Genomic DNA, 19828 nt, shown 5'->3' with positions numbered 1-19828 from the left:
GTTCCAGATTGGGGCGGTGTTCCACTAGGGTGAAAGTGAACGTCTCGAGTTCCGGAAGTGGCCACTGATGGTTCAGAGTGGAAGCCGCTACCCTGGTGGCGCGTTGCTCCAGTGAGCCCCAGTCGTGCAGGTGGCAACTGGTCCTTGAGATTTTGTGAGTGACCCCATAGTGAGAAGATAGTCTTCTCGGTATGACCTGGGTGAGGGACAGGGTCAGCCCCGGAGTAGAAGGTGAACACAGGCTGGTGTTCCTCGCAGGTAGAGGGAGGAGGTCTAGGGAGTGCACTACACCCAGTACCTAGTGAAGTTGCGTACCCTACCATTGTTTGTTTTAGGGTCAGGGCGCCTGTTAGCTAGTACCAGTTGTGTGAGTGGTACATTTAGCCTCACCTGTAGAGTAGAGGGAGGACATGTTGAGTTCTGTCTTCCACAAGTGACATAGAGGAGCAGGAGAGCGGGGACCGGAAGTTGGAGTGCCCTGGGTGAGTATTGCTCTTGAGTCTTTCTTCCGGTTAGGCCCTCACAGAGAGGCAAGTGGAGTCTTTGGGGCGGGACTGTTCCTGGTCCCAAATACTCGTAGTCCCGCACCCTTGGCAAGAGCAAAACAAGATGTTGGCAGACGGGGTTAAGTGAAGGTCTCTTCCCTTGCCGTAGGCTTGGACAATCACTTTATGGTGAGCACGGGTTGTAATTTCTGTGTCTCCCCCATAGAGAAGGGGAGTGATCTGACGGAGGTACAGTTGCTGGCCTGCCAGAAAGGGAAAGAGCAGGACGCCAAAGCGGAGAGCGGCCGAGTTGAATCCGAAGCAGATGGAACGTGGTCATCGTTCGGAAGGTAAGGTATCTGTGTGCATCTGTCCTGTTCCCCCACAGGCATTACATCAGCACATGATTTTAAAGTTATGTAAAAAAGTTAGAGAGGAAAGAGTTGTATTGGTTCAAACAAACGGATTGGTGCAAAACTAAAGAAATCTTGTCATTAGTGCCATTGTCTATCTAGTTATAGAAATACACAGGCAATTTGTTGCAATATCAACCAGTGCATTTGTTAAAAACACTACAAACAGAAGAGCCACATTCTGGTTAATGCTTGTGCATTGCAGAGACACTTGCCCAACTCTTCAGTCATCCATGTGTCTTCGTCAACCTCATCTGAACTTGTTCTCTTTTAATGTGATTATATTTTACCATGATTAGTAACTGGCTGCTCGGTGCAGCTGAGTTTTGTGGGGCTTTACAAATAAACAATGATGGTGATGGCTTGTAGAGCAAGATGGTGGCCCTTGAACTGGTCAATGGGAAGAATTGTGCATAGCAAGGGCATTCCTTTTGTGCAGACTGCACTTAGTTTTGCTAAGCAGGGTACAAGATTTTGTTTTCTGGAATCAGATTATCAAAATGAGATAAAGGAGTGTAGAGTGCGTAATTTACAGACGTCCCTTGCTTTGTAGAAGGCGCGCAGTTATTTACACTTTTGGAGACCAGTCAAAAATCACAATTCTCAAAATTTGGCATGATGCAGGAATGTGTCTAAATTCAGGTGAACCAGCACAAACAGAATATCTAGGGTTTCATACAGGTCTGCTCTTTCACATTGCAGAATTGCAATGGGGTTTTGTTAAGCATATTAGTAAGTTTGCATTTATTGGTTTGGAGCAAGAAATCACCCATCAGCAATGACTCATTTAGCTGCAGGAAAGGGATGGGTGTTCGACCACTGAGATGCGTTATAAATCCCAGTAATAAACGGTTGACCGAGGAATGCATTGTCCTCACTTTTTAATACAGTCAGGCTGACTTCCGCTTCTCAGGTGTATGCTGAATGCAGTTCTTATTAAGTGTCCTTGCTGTGTATGTTGTATAAATTAAGATTTCTTAATGTAATATATATATATATATATTATATTAGGAACATGTAATATTTGGCCCTATTGTTTGTTATAAGAGCACAACATGTGACACGGGTACAGCAGGATTTTTATGCTCTGGTCCTGAAGAACCTGACAAGTCATCATGCTTTAGGGATTTTCACAACCAGCCACTGGTAAATTCATGTATTTTATGGGGTCAGTAATTATCCTGTTTGTTTCCACAAAGGGAAATACTAAAATGACAACCTGTTGTAGGTACTTCAATCTTCCGTTTAGACAATTCTAACATTTATCTAACAGCTCAAAAGAAAGAAAAAAAATATGCCTGCAAATTTTATTCATATAAAAAGTATTCTATGTGATGCTCATTAATGGGTGTGGTAGCTGAATACATGTTATACAAAGTAGCATGATCACTAAACGTATTCTCGGACAGTAAATAACCAACTGTTGCTGTTGTTTTGGGCGATATATGAAAAGATTTCCAAATTACTGTGTGCCTCCAGACCATCTGGATTATTATAAAACACCATTGCATCAAGACAAGACATAAACTTACTAATTGGTAACAATGGAGATGGCACGTTATGGCATAAACACGTAAATTCATGTCTTTTTACATGTAAATATACATATAGTGATACTAATACATTCATTGTGCCTAAATGTTATCTCTCACCCTTTTAATTTTGTTACATTTATATAACCAAGTATGGCAATACAGGTGGGAAGAAAGATCTATATTATAAACACAACATTAACTACTGTTGATGGTGCATTTGGATACTCTCTTTCACTATAGTTGAAAACCACAATTATCACTGTATAAACTACCAGCATAGTCCGTATAAATGACATGCATGAATAGTTTCCCAGAAAAAACATTGTCATTTGTATGCCAGGGACTTACCAGAGGTCCTGCAAACCATAAAAGCATCTTAAACTCAAAGACATTTTCTTTGAATACCGGCTTGATCCTCTGTGATATAAGGGCATCGCAACTAGGACAGCAGCTATTCGGCATGTTGACCAGTTGATAATTTTACGTAATGTGAATTGCTTTCTCCAAATAGAAAACTCTATTGCTTTCTCATTCCAAAATGTTTAGTCATTCTAATTGCTGGACTTTTACTGTAAAGGTTCCAGGATGGGATCAGCTCTTGAACAGCATTGCTGGCAAAGCAAGACACACCTGTGCAATCTGACAGCAATGGGCTAAATGGGAGGGAGATACAATGTATCTCTGTGACCAGACAGGTTTGTCCTCTCAATGCATTGTACAAGGACTGCAAGTTTCTAACTGGCCTTGGGCGCATTATAGAAAACTTGATTTACTTGTTCATTTTCTTGACACGTTTAATTCTTGTGAAGCTCTGTGTATACAGAGATACAATTTTTGTATATCGCTACTCCTTTTTGTAAACTATACAATAATATCCCCTACATTAACAATCTGCAGCAACTGCGTGATATCATGTCAACATGGACCAGAAGCTCTAAGGAATGATTCCAACACCTTGTTAGCACATGTTAGGGAGAGTTCATGTTTTAGGGGCAAAAAGGGGGGTCCTACCCAGTAATAAAAAAATGTACATTGTAAAGTGGAAACTGAAAATATATATTACACACGAGAGAGAACAATCCTGCAACCCGATGGGTAATGAGAGAGATGGTTTAAGATAACACAGTCACTGTTATAGAATAAAAATGTAGTTATTGGAGAGGCAAGCAGTCATTTTAATAATCTTGAATTGTTACCATTTGCAAACAGTAGGGTATATCTGTAAAAACCAGTGCAGGGCTAAAAGTTTTACCAAAAATTTACTGCACACAGATAGTGGACAAAGAAAAGGAACACCTGGGTAAATGAGGGACACAAAGCATAATATAAGCAAGGGCTTCTCACTAGATAAGCAAAATACAATTCTAGGATGATCAGGGTCATGTATGAAAAATGTTAGATTGCCCCAGTCTATAATTCTAGCATAGCTGCAAGAGGAGACCTCAGTGACATTGAAAGATGGGTGATAACTGGGGCACGTTTTGCAGGTGATTCAGTGACTAAGACAGCTCAACTTCCTAATAAGGATGAATGGAGCATTGAACTCCAAGGGCAAAAACCGTGACTGCAAGGCAAAACAGGCAAGTAAAACACAGATTAACTGATTGCAAATTCCAAGCAGCCAGTTTCTTCACAAACAGTACGTCCTATGAGAACCCTAAAGAGCAAGATCATTTTCCTAGCATGTTTGGGTGCATTCAATCTCTTAGAAGGCAAGGTCAATGATAAAGACTCCTCAATGGAGTGATCATCTTCACCCCATGTAGCATTTAATTTCTGATGGTTGGGCTGATAATGATGATATCCACATTTCATTACCTTCTCAGTCACCAGCACTAAACATACTTGAGCATTTATGAAATATTCTGAAACAGCAGCTGAGACTTTGTTTTTCACCATCAACCAGGCATCAGTTGAGTGAGTTTCTTGTGGAAGAATGGCGACTCCTGCTCAACTCAACTGGCATCTTTCCCTCCTCCTTCAAACATGCTCTCGTATCCCCCATTCTTAAGAAACCTAATCTCGACCCCACTTCTCTCTCGAACTATCGCCCCATATCTCTTCTCCCTTTTGCCTCCAAAATTCTCGAGAGGCTCGTCTGCAGCCGTCTCACCTCCTACCTTTCTGAATACTCCCTCCTTGATCCTCTCCAGTCTGGTTTCCGCCCCCTCCACTCCACTGAAACTGCCCTGGCTAAAGTCACCAATGACCTCCTCTCTGCAAAAGCCAGGGGCCACTTCTCCCTTCTCATCCTCCTTGACCTCTCTGCAGCCTTTGACACCGTTGACCACCCCCTCCTCCTTCACACCCTCCAGTCTTTCGGCCTCTCCGGCCCAGTCCTGTCCTGGTGCACCTCTTACCTTACTCACCGTTCCTTCTCTGTCACCACCTCTGGGTCTCTCTCCCCCCCATCCACCCTTCCAGTCGGGGTCCCTCAGGGCTCTGTTCTGGGACCCTTACTCTTCTCTCTATACACCTCCTCCCTGGGTGAACTCATCAGCTCCTTCGGCTTCAGCTACCACCTTTACGCTGACGACACTCAACTATACCTCTCCTCTCCTGATCTCTCTCCCCCCCTCCTCTCTAGGGTGTCCGCCTGCCTCTCTGCCATCTCCTCCTGGATGTCCTCTCGATTCTTCAAACTTAACCTTGCCAAAACTGAGCTCATAGTTTTTCCTCCCTCTCATACCCCATCCCCTTCTGACCTCTCCATCACTGTCGACAACACCTCTATCTCCCCTGTCCCCCAACTTCGCTGCCTTGGTGTCATCCTCGACTCCTCTCTCTCCTTTGGCCCCCACATCCTCTCTCTTGCTAAATCCTGCCGCTTCCAGCTGCGCAACATCGCTCGCATCCGGCCCTTCCTCTCCCAAGATGCCACCAAATGCCTTATCCACTCTCTGATCATCTCCCGCCTGGACTACTGCAACCTCCTCACTGGCCTCCCCCACTCTCATCTCGATCCCCTTCGATCCGTCCTTAACGCTGCAGCTAGGCTTATTTCCCTCTCTCGCCGCTCCTCTTTTGTCTCCCCCCTCTACCTAGCCCTTCACTGGCTCCCATTCCCCTTCAGAATCCTCTTTAAGCTCCTCACACTCACCTACAAGGCCCTCGCCAACTCCACTGCGCCCTACATCTCCACCCTCCTCTCTATTCATGCTCCATCCCGCCCTCTCCGTTCTGCCTCTGACCGTCACCTCTCTTCCCCCCTTATAACCTCCTCCCACGCGCGTATCCAAAACTTCGCCCGCGCTGCCCCCCTCCACTGGAACAAGCTCCCTCCCTCCATCAGAACTTCCCCTAATCTGTCCAGCTTCAAACGGGCCCTAAAAACCCACCTTTTTCTTAAAGCCTTTCTGTCTCCCACTTAACTTCCTACCTTATCTTCTGCCTCTGTCCCCCTACTCTCCCTCTCTCCCCTGCGTCTCTCTGTCTGTCCACCCCTCCCCTTAGATTGTACGCTCCTCTGAGCAGGGCCATCTCTCCTCCTGTTTCCACCACTTCTAACTCTGCTCTCCAGCTACTTAGCCCTCCTCCTCGAGGGTCCTCCACCCCACGTCCACTCTCGCTCCCTCCTCCCCCCTGGGGGTCTCCCTGTCTTCCGCGCCCTCCTTCTTGGGCCCCGTTGTTTGCGGATCCTCCCTCCCCCTTCCCCGCCCTCTCTAGCTGTGCATTGAGCGTACTGAGTTGCTGTGTTTACTGTACTGTGCTGTCTCCCATTGTATTGTGATTGTGTTTGTCTCTGTACGGCGCTGCGGATGCCTTGTGGCGCCTTATAAATAAATAATAATAATAATAATAATAATAACTCCAGATATTGGACATTGCATTAATTGCACTGAGTGCAAGCTGATATTCTCTGTAATCAGCGATTTTAGGCTAAGGTTTGTGAAAAGGTCGAATACAGTGTCATTCCATGGCGTTACTGCCAGGACATCTGCCGTGTGCATGAAAATATCTTCTCTCACGATCACAATTGTATCTATATCTTCTGAAGTACCATAACATTCTAAATATAAAATCTACAATGGAAACACTGATATATAAAATTATAGCAGTTTATTAATATATATAATATCACAATACAAAATATATATAAAAAAACAAAACAATATTCAGATCTCATAATTTAATATACAACATATATTAATGTTTTCCGAAAAAATGTCAATGAGAGTCCATGATTCCAATTCACCAGAAAGTGCAATAAAAAATCCTCGAAGATTAATATCAAAAAGGAACTTCCTAATTATGTCTCTTATCACAGATATGACAATACCTGAACCGTTTACATATATATTTTTGAATGCTATTAGTAATTCTTCAAACTTGTATTTTGGGATTAGTGGGCCTTTTATAGCTGACCATATTCAATAAAACAAAATTTCAGTTAGCTGCAGTACAGTTTTTATAAATGCTACCTTCGTTTAGTTAATTAGCCTGGCTCAGATTATCTACATTATAAACAAAGACTAAGTGCTAGACATCTGCCGTGTGCATGAAAATATCTTCTCTCACGAGAAGCTGCGGGTTTGAGAAAATGGGGATGTTGCCCATAGCAACCAATCTGCAGGTTTGAAAAAGTGGGGATGTTGCCTATAGCAACCAATCAGATTCTAGCTTTATTTATTTATTTTCTACAAAATGACAGCTAGAATCTGATTGGTTGCTAAAGGCAACATCCCCACTTTTTCAAACCTGCAGCTTAGTAAATCTAGCCCTAAGGCTGGGTATACACTATACAAAATTTCTCCCAATGCGTTATCCTTAACGATTTTACTATTACCAAAGTGTCCCGATCAGCATGCCAATTCATGTGTACACACTGAACACATTTTACACAATTTACCTGATCTGTGCTCTTCATCTGTCATAGCCATCGTCTGAAGAGATCGTGACTCTTCACACTCCACAGAGATGAATACTGCCGGTCATGAGCATACAGACTGCAGAATTGAAACGTTATCGTTCCATCTTTGAACAATATTTTTAGTCTGGTTTACAAATCAAATGAAACGATAATCATTCATCGTTGCAGCGTACACACTACCTCGATAACAGGTCGTTTATCGTGTGATTGGCCCGATAATCGGCTGAAAACACTGTAGTGTGTACCCAGGCTAATTGGTTGCAGCACAGGTAAAACTGATAATCCATAGCGACTGAGTGAGAAAAACTACAGCAATAACAAAGGCAGTACACAACAAGAAAACAGTAACCGTTGTAGAGTTTTGTACAAACTATGCTCATGTAAATGCTAGGCTCCAATATTAAGATTATACAAATTGATGATGAAACAATCCATTAAAAAAGGCTGTTTAACATAAAATACATGAACAGAACTTGATATTTGAAATTGCATGTACATCTTTTATAAATGAGTGCAAGCAATGGTCTCTGCGATCAGCATTTCATGCAGAGAGGCTCCTAGCACTGAACTTCAATAGTTGGCCACATACAATGGAAATTTTGCTGCCCAACTTCTGCATGTGTATCCAAAACAATTGCCCAACTGAATGGAATGGCAGTCACCCGGCATTACTTTACCACTTTAACCTTTTGTTCATTTATCAGCTGCAGGAAAACATTATATCATTGTGATCCGTTCATTGTAGCCAAATAAATCTGTAATTTGTCCATTCACCCGTGTCATCAAACTGTTCAGGTTGCTTGGTGGTCATGCGATTACATTGTGTGTAGCCATCATCATCAATTATTTATATAGCGCCACTAATTCCGCAGCACTGTACAGAGAACTCATTCACATCACATCAGTCCCTGCCCCATTGGAGTGAGAGCGAGACAGAGTCAGGAAGTTATTTGTGCATAGGAAAAAAATATCTATAATCATCATAATCATCATTTATTTATATAGCGCCAACATATTCCGTAGCGCTTTACAATTGGGGACAAACATAGTAAACTAATAAACAAACTGGGTAAAACAGACAAAGAGGTGAGAAAGCCCTGCTCGCAAGCTTACAATCTATAATCACTACTTCTAAAATATTTTTCAGCTCTTTTTCATATATATTTGTAAATGTTACTGGTCACTATTATATAGAGCAACTGGTATTTTAGGCTTAGTAACTAAGAATTTATCTACAGACAACCGATGCAGTATAATATGGGACAAAACTGAGCAGCTTTATTGATGCAGACATACAAAACATTAAAATCACAAACTTTTTCAGAATCCCTCATTTCCAAGAGGTAACTGCAATGTCAAAAAAACTTTCAATATTATCCCTTCAAATAAGCTCTCAATGAGAGTGCCTCAAATATTAAATAGTTGAGTCTAAGGTTAAGAATAAATGTCTTGTATAGGATCAGAATCATGATCCACAAGCTGTGCTTGTATTGCTCTCCTCTAGAGTCCCACAGCATCCAATCTCCAACTCCACTTGTAAATTTGTGGGCTGCAAATCAAACAAACAAATACAATATTAACAGTATAGAATTAAAATAACAACATAAATATATTGTATAAGAGGGTATTTCTCAATCTATTTAATTTGAATGCAAAATATTGATTTTAATGCACAGCATCAAGAGAAAGAAAAAAATAAAAAATAAAAAAAAAGATATTTTCCATTTAAGTTTAGTGATGTCACACTAAGTTTGAATAAGAAAGAAGATAATACTGAGTTTCCAACCTGTCGACAGGACTTGACAAGTGACGCTGTACGATGGCCGCTCTGCTTGTTTCCCTCCTGTCTATGAAGCAGAATACGGGTGCTGGGCACAAAGCTCCATGAACGACCCAGAGCAGGACGATATCCAGTAGCTCCGTTTTTAGTAATGTGGTTAGTTACCTGGAAGATCAAAACAGCACTTAACTTCAGGATGTTCTTTTTTGTTACATTCTCTGAAGTGCACCATTAACCCAGTGAGACATGTCAGCTAGTGTTTTGCTTTCTCTTTCTTTTTCTAATATTATCATACTGTATATATAGATAGATTACTTACAAGAACAGCTAGGCTGAGATCATGAGCAAGAGACTGTAGTTCCCGTGCCAGGTACATCATAATTGCCATTCCTACAGGAAAGAAATAGCAGTCAGGTTTAGTATAACGTCTACATGAATACCTCATACTCAAACTCCAAGTCCTAACCTTCTGTCTGTTTCCCACCTAACAGTGGGTAGATCACAGCGCACACTGAATCGACCATCACAATTCTCAGTGTGTCTCCACATCTTGCTTGCTGAAAATAAGACAGTATAATAATTATTCCTGTATACAAAATATTTCCTTTCTACATGTGCACTTATCCTATATAGAGAACAATTATTAAAAGGGTAAAAAAACAAAACAAAAACAAAAAAAAACAAACCACAGGGGATTTCCACTTATCAGAACTGAAGTTATCTGAGATAAAGTTGTGACTATGGGGAAAGATGGGGAAAAACAGGCTTTCTATGAAAGTCCAGAGAAGGACACAATAGATGGTCCTCTCCTGAAATGGCTAATAAAAGAGAGAACAATATTTTTAATTCAGCGGATGATTAGGAAATGTAACTACTATGTAAAACATTTAAAGTTCTTTCAAGGTATAAGAATGTTTAGATATATATTTGGTTGTTTAACATGATAATCCTGGACCTTTTTCATAAGGGATTATTGCTATGGATCAGCAGATGATACTAAAGCAAAGGATTTTAAGTTTACAATACCTATCCCATTTTGCAGATCAGCACTGTCCAAATGGCTGCCTAAAGGCCACATGTGGTGCAACAGGTTGTCTTCAAAGGTGTATAACACGAGACAGTTCTACCTACATTCACACTGTGAAATTGAGCGGAATTCCCTAAACACTTTAACCTCACAATGACAAGCAGCTTCACTAGTTATTGCAGAAAGAAGCTGCATTTTTTCAATACAAAGCTGCTGCAGCTTCACAACATGAAATAACAATTGTTTCATTGGCTCAGTTCACAGGACAGAAGCATTGCAATCTCATTGGATAAAAGTGCAGTGCTGTGTCTCCATTGGTTCTCCATACTGTCAGGACGGCTGTATCTTTGTTAATGCAGAGAAACCACTAGCCATCACCAAGAGGTAAGGATGGAGAAATGCAGGGGTAGAGGTAGGGATGCTGGTTGGCTGAGTTTTGCAGAGAGAGGATGGACAAAGAGGCTGGCACTGGGCTGAATTCTGTGGGAATGGGATTGAAACTGTACAGTATGTGGTTGGTATAAGACATTAGGCTGTTTATCTGGGATAGGGCTGCATGTGATGGGCAGGAATCTGAAATCCAGGGAACAGGGCTGTATATAGCATGCAGAGAACTGGTGGCTTGCATATGCTTGGTACATAACTAGAACTACAGGAATGGAACTGTAATAGACATTGTGTTAAGCACCGGGCTATAATGGTGAACATGAATCTGTGGTGCACTTTATAAAAACAGCTCTGTGGCTGTTGTAGGTTCTTGAGCACCCACAGTATTTATATATCTATCTCTATCTATGCATGGATTTTTGAGTCATATGAGAATAGGGGGGCCAATATGAACACCCCAAAGAATTTTTAAAAGTTGGCTCTTGTAGGTCCCTTATATAGTGGGAGGCACATATAGAAACCGTTGTAATTCCTACACTGTTCACCTGATTTAGATGTAAATTCCCTCAAATTAAAGCTGGAAGTCTGCAGTTAAAGCACATCTTGTTTGCTTCATTTCAAATCGATTGTGGTGGTGTATAGAGCCCAAAATATGAGAATTGTGTCGAAAGTCCCAATATTTATGGACCTGACTGTGTATGTAATTGTTTTGTTTTGTTTTTTTATTTGATAGATTATTGCAATTAATGCCGTTTACTGGAATAATGGCAACCAGTTTTGTGTATTTTAATCTAAAGTTATATTTATAATTAATTTTTATTTATAGGGCGCCACAAAGTATCCGTAGCGCCGTACAAGGACAAACAATGGCACAGTACAAGGTGAAACAGCACAGTACAAGTAACAGTAAGCACTATAACTCTGGGAGCTCAAAGCACAGCTAGAAAGAGAGGGTGGGGGATAGTGAGTACATGCTGGTAACTTGAGCCCAAAAGGGTGGGCGCGGATGATAGGTTAAGAGCCATTGAGAGAAATAGAGAGAAGCGAGAGGAGTCAGAGGGCAGAAGGTTCGAGAGGAGGTGAGCTAAGTAGCTGGAGAGCGAAGTTAAAAGTGAAGGAAACAGGAGGTAGGAGAGCCCTGCTCAAGGCGCGTACAATGTAAAGGGAGGGGAAGACAAGTGAGATGGAGTCGAGGAGGCGGGGAGAAGGGAAGAAGAGATGAGAGGGAGAGCTACCCGACAGGTGGGAGGTTAGGCATGTGACTGGAAGGCTTTTAAGAAAAGTTGTGTTTTTAATGTTCGTTTAAAAGAGGACAGATTAGGGGAAGTTCTGATGGAGCGGGAGAGCTTGTTCCAATGGAGGGGAGCGGCACGGGAGAAGTCTTGGATACGTGCGTGAGAAGAGGTAATCAGAGGGGAAGAGAGGCGACGATCAATGGACGATCGCAGTGGGCGGAGTGGAGTGTGAATAGAGATACGGTTGGAGATGTAGGGAGCAGTGGAGTTGGCAAGGGACTTGGAAGTCAGAGTGAGGAGCTTGAAAAGGATTCTGTAGGGGAAGGGGAGCCAGTGGAGGGCTTGGTAGAGTGGGGAGACAGAAGTGGAACGGCGAGAGAGGAAGATGAGCCTAGCATCGGTGTTGAGTACAGATCAAAGAGAAGCGAGATGAGAGAGGGGGAGGCCGATAAGGAGAAGGTTGCAGTAGTCCAAGCGAGAGATAATCAGAGAGTGGATGAGAGATTTGGTGGCATCCTGGGAGAGGAAGGGCCGAATGCGGGCAATGTTGCGTAGCTGGAAGCGGCAGGATTTGGCAAGAGAGTGAATGTGAGGGGCAAAGGAGAGAGGAGTCCAGGATGACACCCAGGCAGTGAAGTTGGGGAACAGGAGAGAGAGAGAGAGAGAGGAGTTGTCGACAGTGATAGAAAGGTCGGAGGAGAAGGAGGTACGAGAGGGAGGAAAGACAATGACTCAGTTTTAACAAGATTGAATTTAAGAAATCTAGAGGACATCCAGGAGGAGATGGCAGAGAGGCATGCAGACACCCTGGAGAGAAGGGAGGGAGAGAGATCAGGAGAAGAAAGGTGGTTGAGTGTCATCAGCATAAAGGTTGTACTTGAGGCTGAAGGAGCTGATGAGTTCACCCAACGAAGAGGTGTATAGGGAAAAGAGTAAGGGTCCAAGAACAGAGTCCTGTGGGACCCCAACTGGAAGGGAGGAAGGGAGAAAGAGAAGGAGAGAGACCCAGAGGTGGAAACAGAGAAGAAACGGTCGGTCAGGTAAGAGGTGAACCAGGAGAGGACGGTGCCGGAGAGGCCAATGGACTGGAGGGTGTGAAGCAGGAGGGGGTGGTCAATGGTGTCAAAGCATTTATAGCAGTTATAGCAAAGTATTTATAGCAGTTATAATCATTACAGTGCCCTAACAACAAGCCTTCCGTCTGTGATATAAAACATTACATGACACTGATAAAAATTAAATTTATTTTAAATACAGCATTATACATACCTGTTGGGAAAAACTGTGCCTCAGATCCTGGAGAACATCTAACAGCTTATATGCATCAAACACGTGGAAAACCTCGATTCTTTGAAGAGATGAAACCTGCAAGTTAGATATAGCTGGGTATAAATTAAATTAACGGAGTTATAATAATGTTATTACTTGTTTTCTAAGGTCCTCATGTAGAGGACTCATTTCTATTGTTTATCGCCTCATTAAAAAGTATGAATATCCCCCTAAAGACCTTCATAAACTCGAATGGGAGGTGGCCATAGGGGAATCTCTTCACTCTGAGTGGGATAAAATTCGGTTGAATCTATCTAAAATCTCAATTTGTGTTAACATTAGTGAGAACGCTCAGAAAATTTTCAATTGCTGGTATCCAACTTCGTGCCATACTTCTCAATTCTTCCCCTCTGTGTTGGCGTCTATGTGGCCACATCAACACCCTGTCTCACATTTGGTGGCATTGCCCGAAATTGATCCCACTCTGGCAGGTCATTCATGGTTTGTTTACCAATAAGTCTCTCTGTCCCCGATTCACTCTCTTATTCTTTACTTCCTCACCATATGCCCGATGTTCCCAAACATACTCAGAAGCTCATTACACACATTCTTAGCGCTACAAAATGCCAAAATCGCCCTTTCTTGGAAGAACACAGAACCACTCACTTCCATGCATTAATGATAGCGTGTGGCAAGTTTATCACATGGAATTTATCTTGAGCATTCTTCGAACACAATTGAATTTGTTGCGTTTGTGGTGGAGTCCTTGGACCGAGTACTACAAGACTTCTCCCCCTTTATTGATGTATTGTTCCCTATCCTCTCTCATTACCTTTCCCCTCTCTTTGAGCAGGGACTTCTCACCTTCTCTTTTTTTACCTCTTCTCTCTCTACATTTCCCCTTCAATTTTCTTTTTGTTTGTTTACCTATTGTTCTTGTGATATATGTACTCATTTACATATTCCCCATTGTACCCCCTCCCCTTTTTATTTCTGAATCACCCTTGTTTTCCACTTTTGTATATTTTATTAATGCAAGCTACAATATAAAAAAATTTTATTCAAAAAACAATAATGTTATTACTCATCATTACTTCTCTAAAACCTGTAAAAGTAATTGTGCTCTAGGTGTATATTACAAGTTATTGAATGGTTAAGTTACCATAAAAAAAAAAAAAAGTGACCAGTATATGTCAAAGGCAACAATAAAATCAAAATGTGTTTCCAGTCAGACAAAGTATGTGGTCTATAGAAATGTCATTACAGGTGTAAACAGAGTGGAATGTCTCTGACGTCACATATTCACCGAATCAGTCTCTGATGTTTGCTGATAAATCTTTTGTGGAATATTTTACTCACAAGTCTGCTATTTAGACCTAAGCCCAGTGTGAAAAATTGTACCATAACTGTATATTACATGACACTAAAAGAAGGCAGACGCAATATTAGAACAAAGTGTAAATGGAAGTTGAGCTGCGAAAACAATGGATTCAAACTCTAGGCAGCTCTACCTGCTTTGTCCTGTTTGTCTCTTTGACAATAGTTTATAACATGTTCAGAAAAAAAATCTGTTTTAACATACTGTGTGAGGTTGTTATCCATTTGAGAGGTCTGTTTACTTTATTTTGTGGATAAAAAAAATAACTGATACAAAGCTAACTTAAAACCCACTTTGCTGGATCCCTGGTCATTCCTTCTCTCTCGCCCTATACCTGATGAGAGCGCGCCCTCTAACAAGCTTCTCTCTCATTTTCTGGCAGCCGCTAAATCCCTAATAGCAAAGCACTGGAAAGACCCTAGGGCTCCCTCTATGCAGGAGTTACGGTCGTACATAGGACATGTCGCAAGCATGGAAAGTATAACGTGCTACCTTCATGATAAATCATATAACTTTGATAAGGTGTGGGCCCCGTGGTATTTTCTAGAAAGCCGTAGCTGCCTTTCCAGTACGGCTCCTCCTCCTGCAGATGGAACATAGCTCTTGGGCCGCCTCTGGACCCCCCAGGCTGGAATTGGTGCGCGGATGGTGAGTAATGTCTGTATGCTACCCCTCTCTCGTGCAGTCATTGTAACTGTGTGCCCTAGCTTTTCCTAGCAATGTTCCAAGTTTGCGTGCCTATTGGTTTATTAGTTATATTGTTGACAATATTTGTGCCTTTCTACCCCCCACCCTCCCTTCCCTTCTCTTTCCCCCACCGATATAAAAGTATAAAACTCAGAGGAAACACTTTGATTATTAATATTTTTCTTGTCCAAAATATTATCTGTACTGTTCCTGTTGTTTCCTCTACAAATAAAGAGTTTAAAAAAAAAAAAAAAACCCACTTTGCTATAATAATAATAATAATAATAATAATAATAATAATAATAATAAATAGCAGAAGATAATGAAAATACTCAATAAAATATTATTATTATTATTATTAATATCTTGGTTTAAGATTCTGAATTTCCACACAATACATTCAAATACCAAGCTGCGAGCATTGAAGCGCCAAGGGATTGCAGATGCCGGTCGAAGTGGGTCCAGACAATATTGCAATTTGAGAGGAGGAACATTTATCGCTGAAAAGTGTGTTCTTATTTAAAGTACACACTGTTGTTATCTTATGGCTTATCTCTGATTAGTTTAGCTTCATATCTTCATATTCTGTACAATAGCTAGCCTTTCATTAGATGCTCCTTCAAACGAGCATTTAAAACTCACCTGTTCCTCAAAGCTTATCAACCATCCACTTAACCCCTCATCTACTCTGCTCGATACTACCTCTCTCCCCTGGCCCCTTCTTCTCTCCCCTGGCATCACCAGCTCCCTCTCGTGTCTGATTTGTCCACCCTCCCTTAGGATGTAAGCTCTTATGAGCAGGGCCCCTCTTCCCTCGTGTCTCCATACCTATTCTTCTGCTCTGTCCTTACTACATATGGCTGTCCTTATGGCTGGAGTTACTGAAGCATTGGTACTTTGCGTTTATCGTTCTGTACTGTTTAACCCTGTATGGTCTACTGTTTGTGCTATGTACGGCGCTGCGGAAACCTTGTGGCGCCCAACAAATAAATGATAATAATAATAATAATAACAAAATTAACTTACAGGTCAAGCTTACTGCAATGTACAATAAATAATCAACCCTGTATAAAGAATATATATACACACAACTGTAAATATCAAACAACTGTATTCGTTTTATATGCATTGCAGGACATATACCTGATACACTCATGTATTGCATGAGTATTATTTATATAGTGTTATTCAATAACACTATACACAGTAATAAAGCGAGACTTGGGTATAGGATTAAAAGGACAGGTGATACGTAACCTTTATTTGTGGGGTTAAATAAAGAAAAGATGCCAGAGGAGGTAGGGAAGGAACTGAGCTGGTTGTTTGTCGAGGAAAAGGATACCATTTCATGTTGAATGTTATCAATCTCATTTTGAAGTAGGAAGTAAGATCCTGGGCGCTGATAATAGTCGGAGGGTTTGGGGTGAGAAGGTTGGAAAGAAATTTAAATGTATTAAAAATACATTTGAGGTTAGAAGCCTGAGCAGAGATGAGAGCTTGGAAGTATGTTTGTTTGGGAGTGTCCAGAGCATTTTGATAGAAGTGATAGATAGCAGTCTGTGTGTGGAATGATTAGGAGGTACGAATTTGTTGGTTTCATCAAACAAACAAATTACTGGCAATCTACCATGAGATAAAAAAATACATATAACCAGGGCCTGATAATCCAATAGGCTGACTAGGCTACAGCCGAGGGCACAAGGCTTTTTGGTGGTGCAAAATTGTAACAGGGAGAGGTGTAAACTTAAATTAATTTTAAAATATTAGAGAACAGTTCTCCAAAGTAAAAATTAAAACATGAAGAAAAAAATAATACGTTTTTAATCTTGATGTATTCTTATGGTATAAATACAAGCAGTCATCCTTGGGCGAGCACTTGAGGATAAGCCATCAGGAGAGATAAGGATGGTAACAGGCACAGACATGATAGACCCCTTCCCTTTCACATCTTCTCTCATTAGCATTCATTCATGCTTACACTCTGCTATAAAGTTGTGATTTTAATGAAAATAAAATTAGTGACAAGGATTGCTGTGACCCTTTCAAAACACTGGAACATAAACATTGGAGTGGGGTGAAGGAAGTAGGATTTTAAATGAAGGACTAGTTTGTTTTTACCTACCGTGTATTAGCCTGGTGTGGAAGGCGGCAGGTGTTACGAGTGTATTAGCCTAGGGCTACCTGAAACCTTAATCAGGTCCTGCCTATAATATTAGTCACTGAGGATGCAGAGAAGTACAGATAAAATAACATTACCTGAACCCTTAAATGTTCAGTGCTGAGTAATAGGTCAGCTCTTTATAACTAAAATAAAGCCTGGAGTGCAACTGCTCCAAAAATAGCATATTAATAAATTACTAGCAAAACATACTGGGCCTGATTCATATTCGAACGCAATGTGAATGCAACTTGCTTTTAAAAAAAAATCGGACGTAACTTGCACACATGTCCACCCGTATTCAAGTACAAGTGGATCTCAAGAAATATTTCCTTTTGAATCTAGGTATAAGTACGCTCTGGTTATACTTAACTTGCCGTATGCAGACAGATAGAACAGACAGCAGGATATGCACATGCATATGTGCAATATCAAATTCCATCAGAACAAATGCAAAAAAAAATAAAAAAATTATAAAATAAATTCACAACTCTTAATATTATAATCATTAACATAGGAAAAGTTTACTTGTTTTGTACATGAAATACATAATTCAGGATGTCCTTAATGTGTACTGTACAGAAAACAGAATTTATACTTACGATAAATCTCTTTCTCTGAGTCCATCTGGGGGACACTGCTTAACCATGGGGTTGAGTAGGGAGGGGAGGAGTCTGGCACCTAAAAAGAGTTAACTTTCTTCCTGCTGACAGCATATCCCCCCCACCAAATCCCCACATACCTCAGTTTGATTACCAAAGCCCTAGGACGAGAGGCCAATCAACCAAGATACACGACTCAACAAAGGGGGGAGTGGAGAGAAAAGAAAAACAACGAAAAAAAGGGGGGACCGCAGTGTCCCCCAGATGGACTCAGAGAAAGAGATTTATTGTAAGTATAAATTCTGTTTTCTCTATCATCCATGTGGGGGACACTGCTTAACCATGGGGACTTACTAAAGCAATCCCTCTGAAGGGTGGAACCGCTCTGATCTCCCTGCACGTAGAACACTACGGCCAAAGGAGGCTTCCCCAGACGCAAATACATTAAATTTGTAGAATTTCGTAAAGGTATGGACCGAGGACCAGGTGGCTGCTCTGCACAGCTGGTCCGCCGTGGCTCCATTCTGTGCCGCCCAAGACGCCCCAACCGAACGGGTAGAATGGGCAACAATATGCTTTGGCACAGGGAGATTAATACGGACATAAGCCTCCCTGATAGTCAGGGTAAGCCATCTGGCAATAGTTTGCTTAGATGCTGGCCATCCCCGCTTAGAAAAGTCAAATAATACAAATAGAGAATCTGTCTTACGTATCTTTGCAGATCTCTTAACATATATACGTAATGCCCTCACTACGTCCAAACATTTATTTGTTTTCGTTCCTGGAGTCTGAGGCTCCTCTCTGAACACTGGAACCACTATTTCCTGATTAATACCTGAGACCACCTTAGGGAGAAAGGACGGAATAGTCATAAAAACTGCTCTGTCCTCATGAAAGACCAGATAAGGTTCTTTGCAGGATAAAGCTCCCAGCTCAGAGACCCTTCTGGCCGAGGCGATAGCAAGCAGGAAGACTGTCTTCCATGTCAAGAACCGCCACTCTGCCGAGAGTAGAGGTTCAAAGGGAGGCTCCTGCAACATGCCAAGGACCAGATTAAGATCCCAAGGTTCCGCAGGATGTACGTAGGGCGGCTGGATGTGAAGCACTCCCTGTAAAAAAGTCTTAACATCCGAAAGCTCCGCCAGCCGTCTGTGGAAGTACACTGACAAAGCTGATACCTGAACCTTTAAGGTTCCTCCTGGGTCAGTAGATGACTCCGTAGCCCTACTGGAGTTACCAGAAAGACTGGCATTGTTAGGACGTCCACTGCAACGGTCAGTGGATCTCTTGATCTTGTGCAGAACTCTGGGACTTCTCTGCCTTTTGTTCGGTTGTCCTCCAACAACCACCAGCTGAGGACTTACTTCCTCCGCTGGTACGTCCAACAAAAGAAGGCTCCTGCCTGTTTCCTCCGAATGTCCCACCAAAGACATCTGGGGTGGATCCATGCGTAGGGTAGGGTCACGAAAGATGTCACCATCTTTCCTAGCAGCTCCCAAGACCTGGGTACTGACAGCTTCTTGCCTGACAGGACCCTGCCTATCCACTCCATCAGGGACCTTAACCTGTCCTGTGGAGGAAACATTCTGCTGCGTGCCAAGTCCCTTACTAGTCCCAAGAAACTCATTCTTAGACAAGGGATTCCCTGTGACCCTATAACACCACAATTGGGTTTGATTAAAACCCTTTCCTTCTCTGGTACCTCAAAACCTGTATAGCTTTGTTTAAACGAAGCAAATCGACAGCCATGAGCTCTCTCTTCCTTGACCAAGGACAGTGAGGAAATACAGTTAATGAAAACTTGAGACGAACTGGCCCCATGAATTCTATCATGATATCCTGGACCTACCCGTCCGCCGAGGACTCTGTCTACTGCTGGGCGAACCCAAGCAGCAGTCCTCCCACCCCACCCTCTGTGACCAGAGGCGGGTGGTAGTCATGCTGCTGGTCTATCCGGCAGCTTAGCAGAGGGGGCCTTTCCTGCTGCAGGGGCAAAGGATGA

The 19828-nt window shown here is 42.0% G+C and overlaps 1 protein-coding gene across 1 annotated transcript in view; it reads right to left on the bottom strand.

Moving 5' to 3' along the window:
- Positions 1 to 8282: 8282 nt before the first annotated feature.
- RAD51D (RAD51 paralog D) overlaps positions 8283 to 19828 on the bottom strand; it is a 30616-nt gene continuing 19070 nt past the window's right edge. The window contains exons 7-11 of the mRNA XM_075195156.1: positions 13002 to 13097; positions 9550 to 9640; positions 9403 to 9473; positions 9090 to 9248; positions 8283 to 8852 (exon numbers count right to left, since the gene is read on the bottom strand). Coding sequence (XP_075051257.1) covers positions 8769 to 8852; positions 9090 to 9248; positions 9403 to 9473; positions 9550 to 9640; positions 13002 to 13097 — 501 coding nt within the window. The 3' untranslated portion in view covers positions 8283 to 8768. The remainder of the gene's footprint in view (positions 8853 to 9089; positions 9249 to 9402; positions 9474 to 9549; positions 9641 to 13001; positions 13098 to 19828) is intronic.

The sequence above is a fragment of the Mixophyes fleayi genome, chromosome 2 (genome assembly GCF_038048845.1).
Source record: "Mixophyes fleayi isolate aMixFle1 chromosome 2, aMixFle1.hap1, whole genome shotgun sequence".
Classification (NCBI taxonomy): domain Eukaryota; kingdom Metazoa; phylum Chordata; class Amphibia; order Anura; family Limnodynastidae; genus Mixophyes; species Mixophyes fleayi.
The sequence above is the reverse complement of the archived record's forward strand: the minus strand, read 5'-3'. Positions and strand labels throughout refer to the sequence as shown.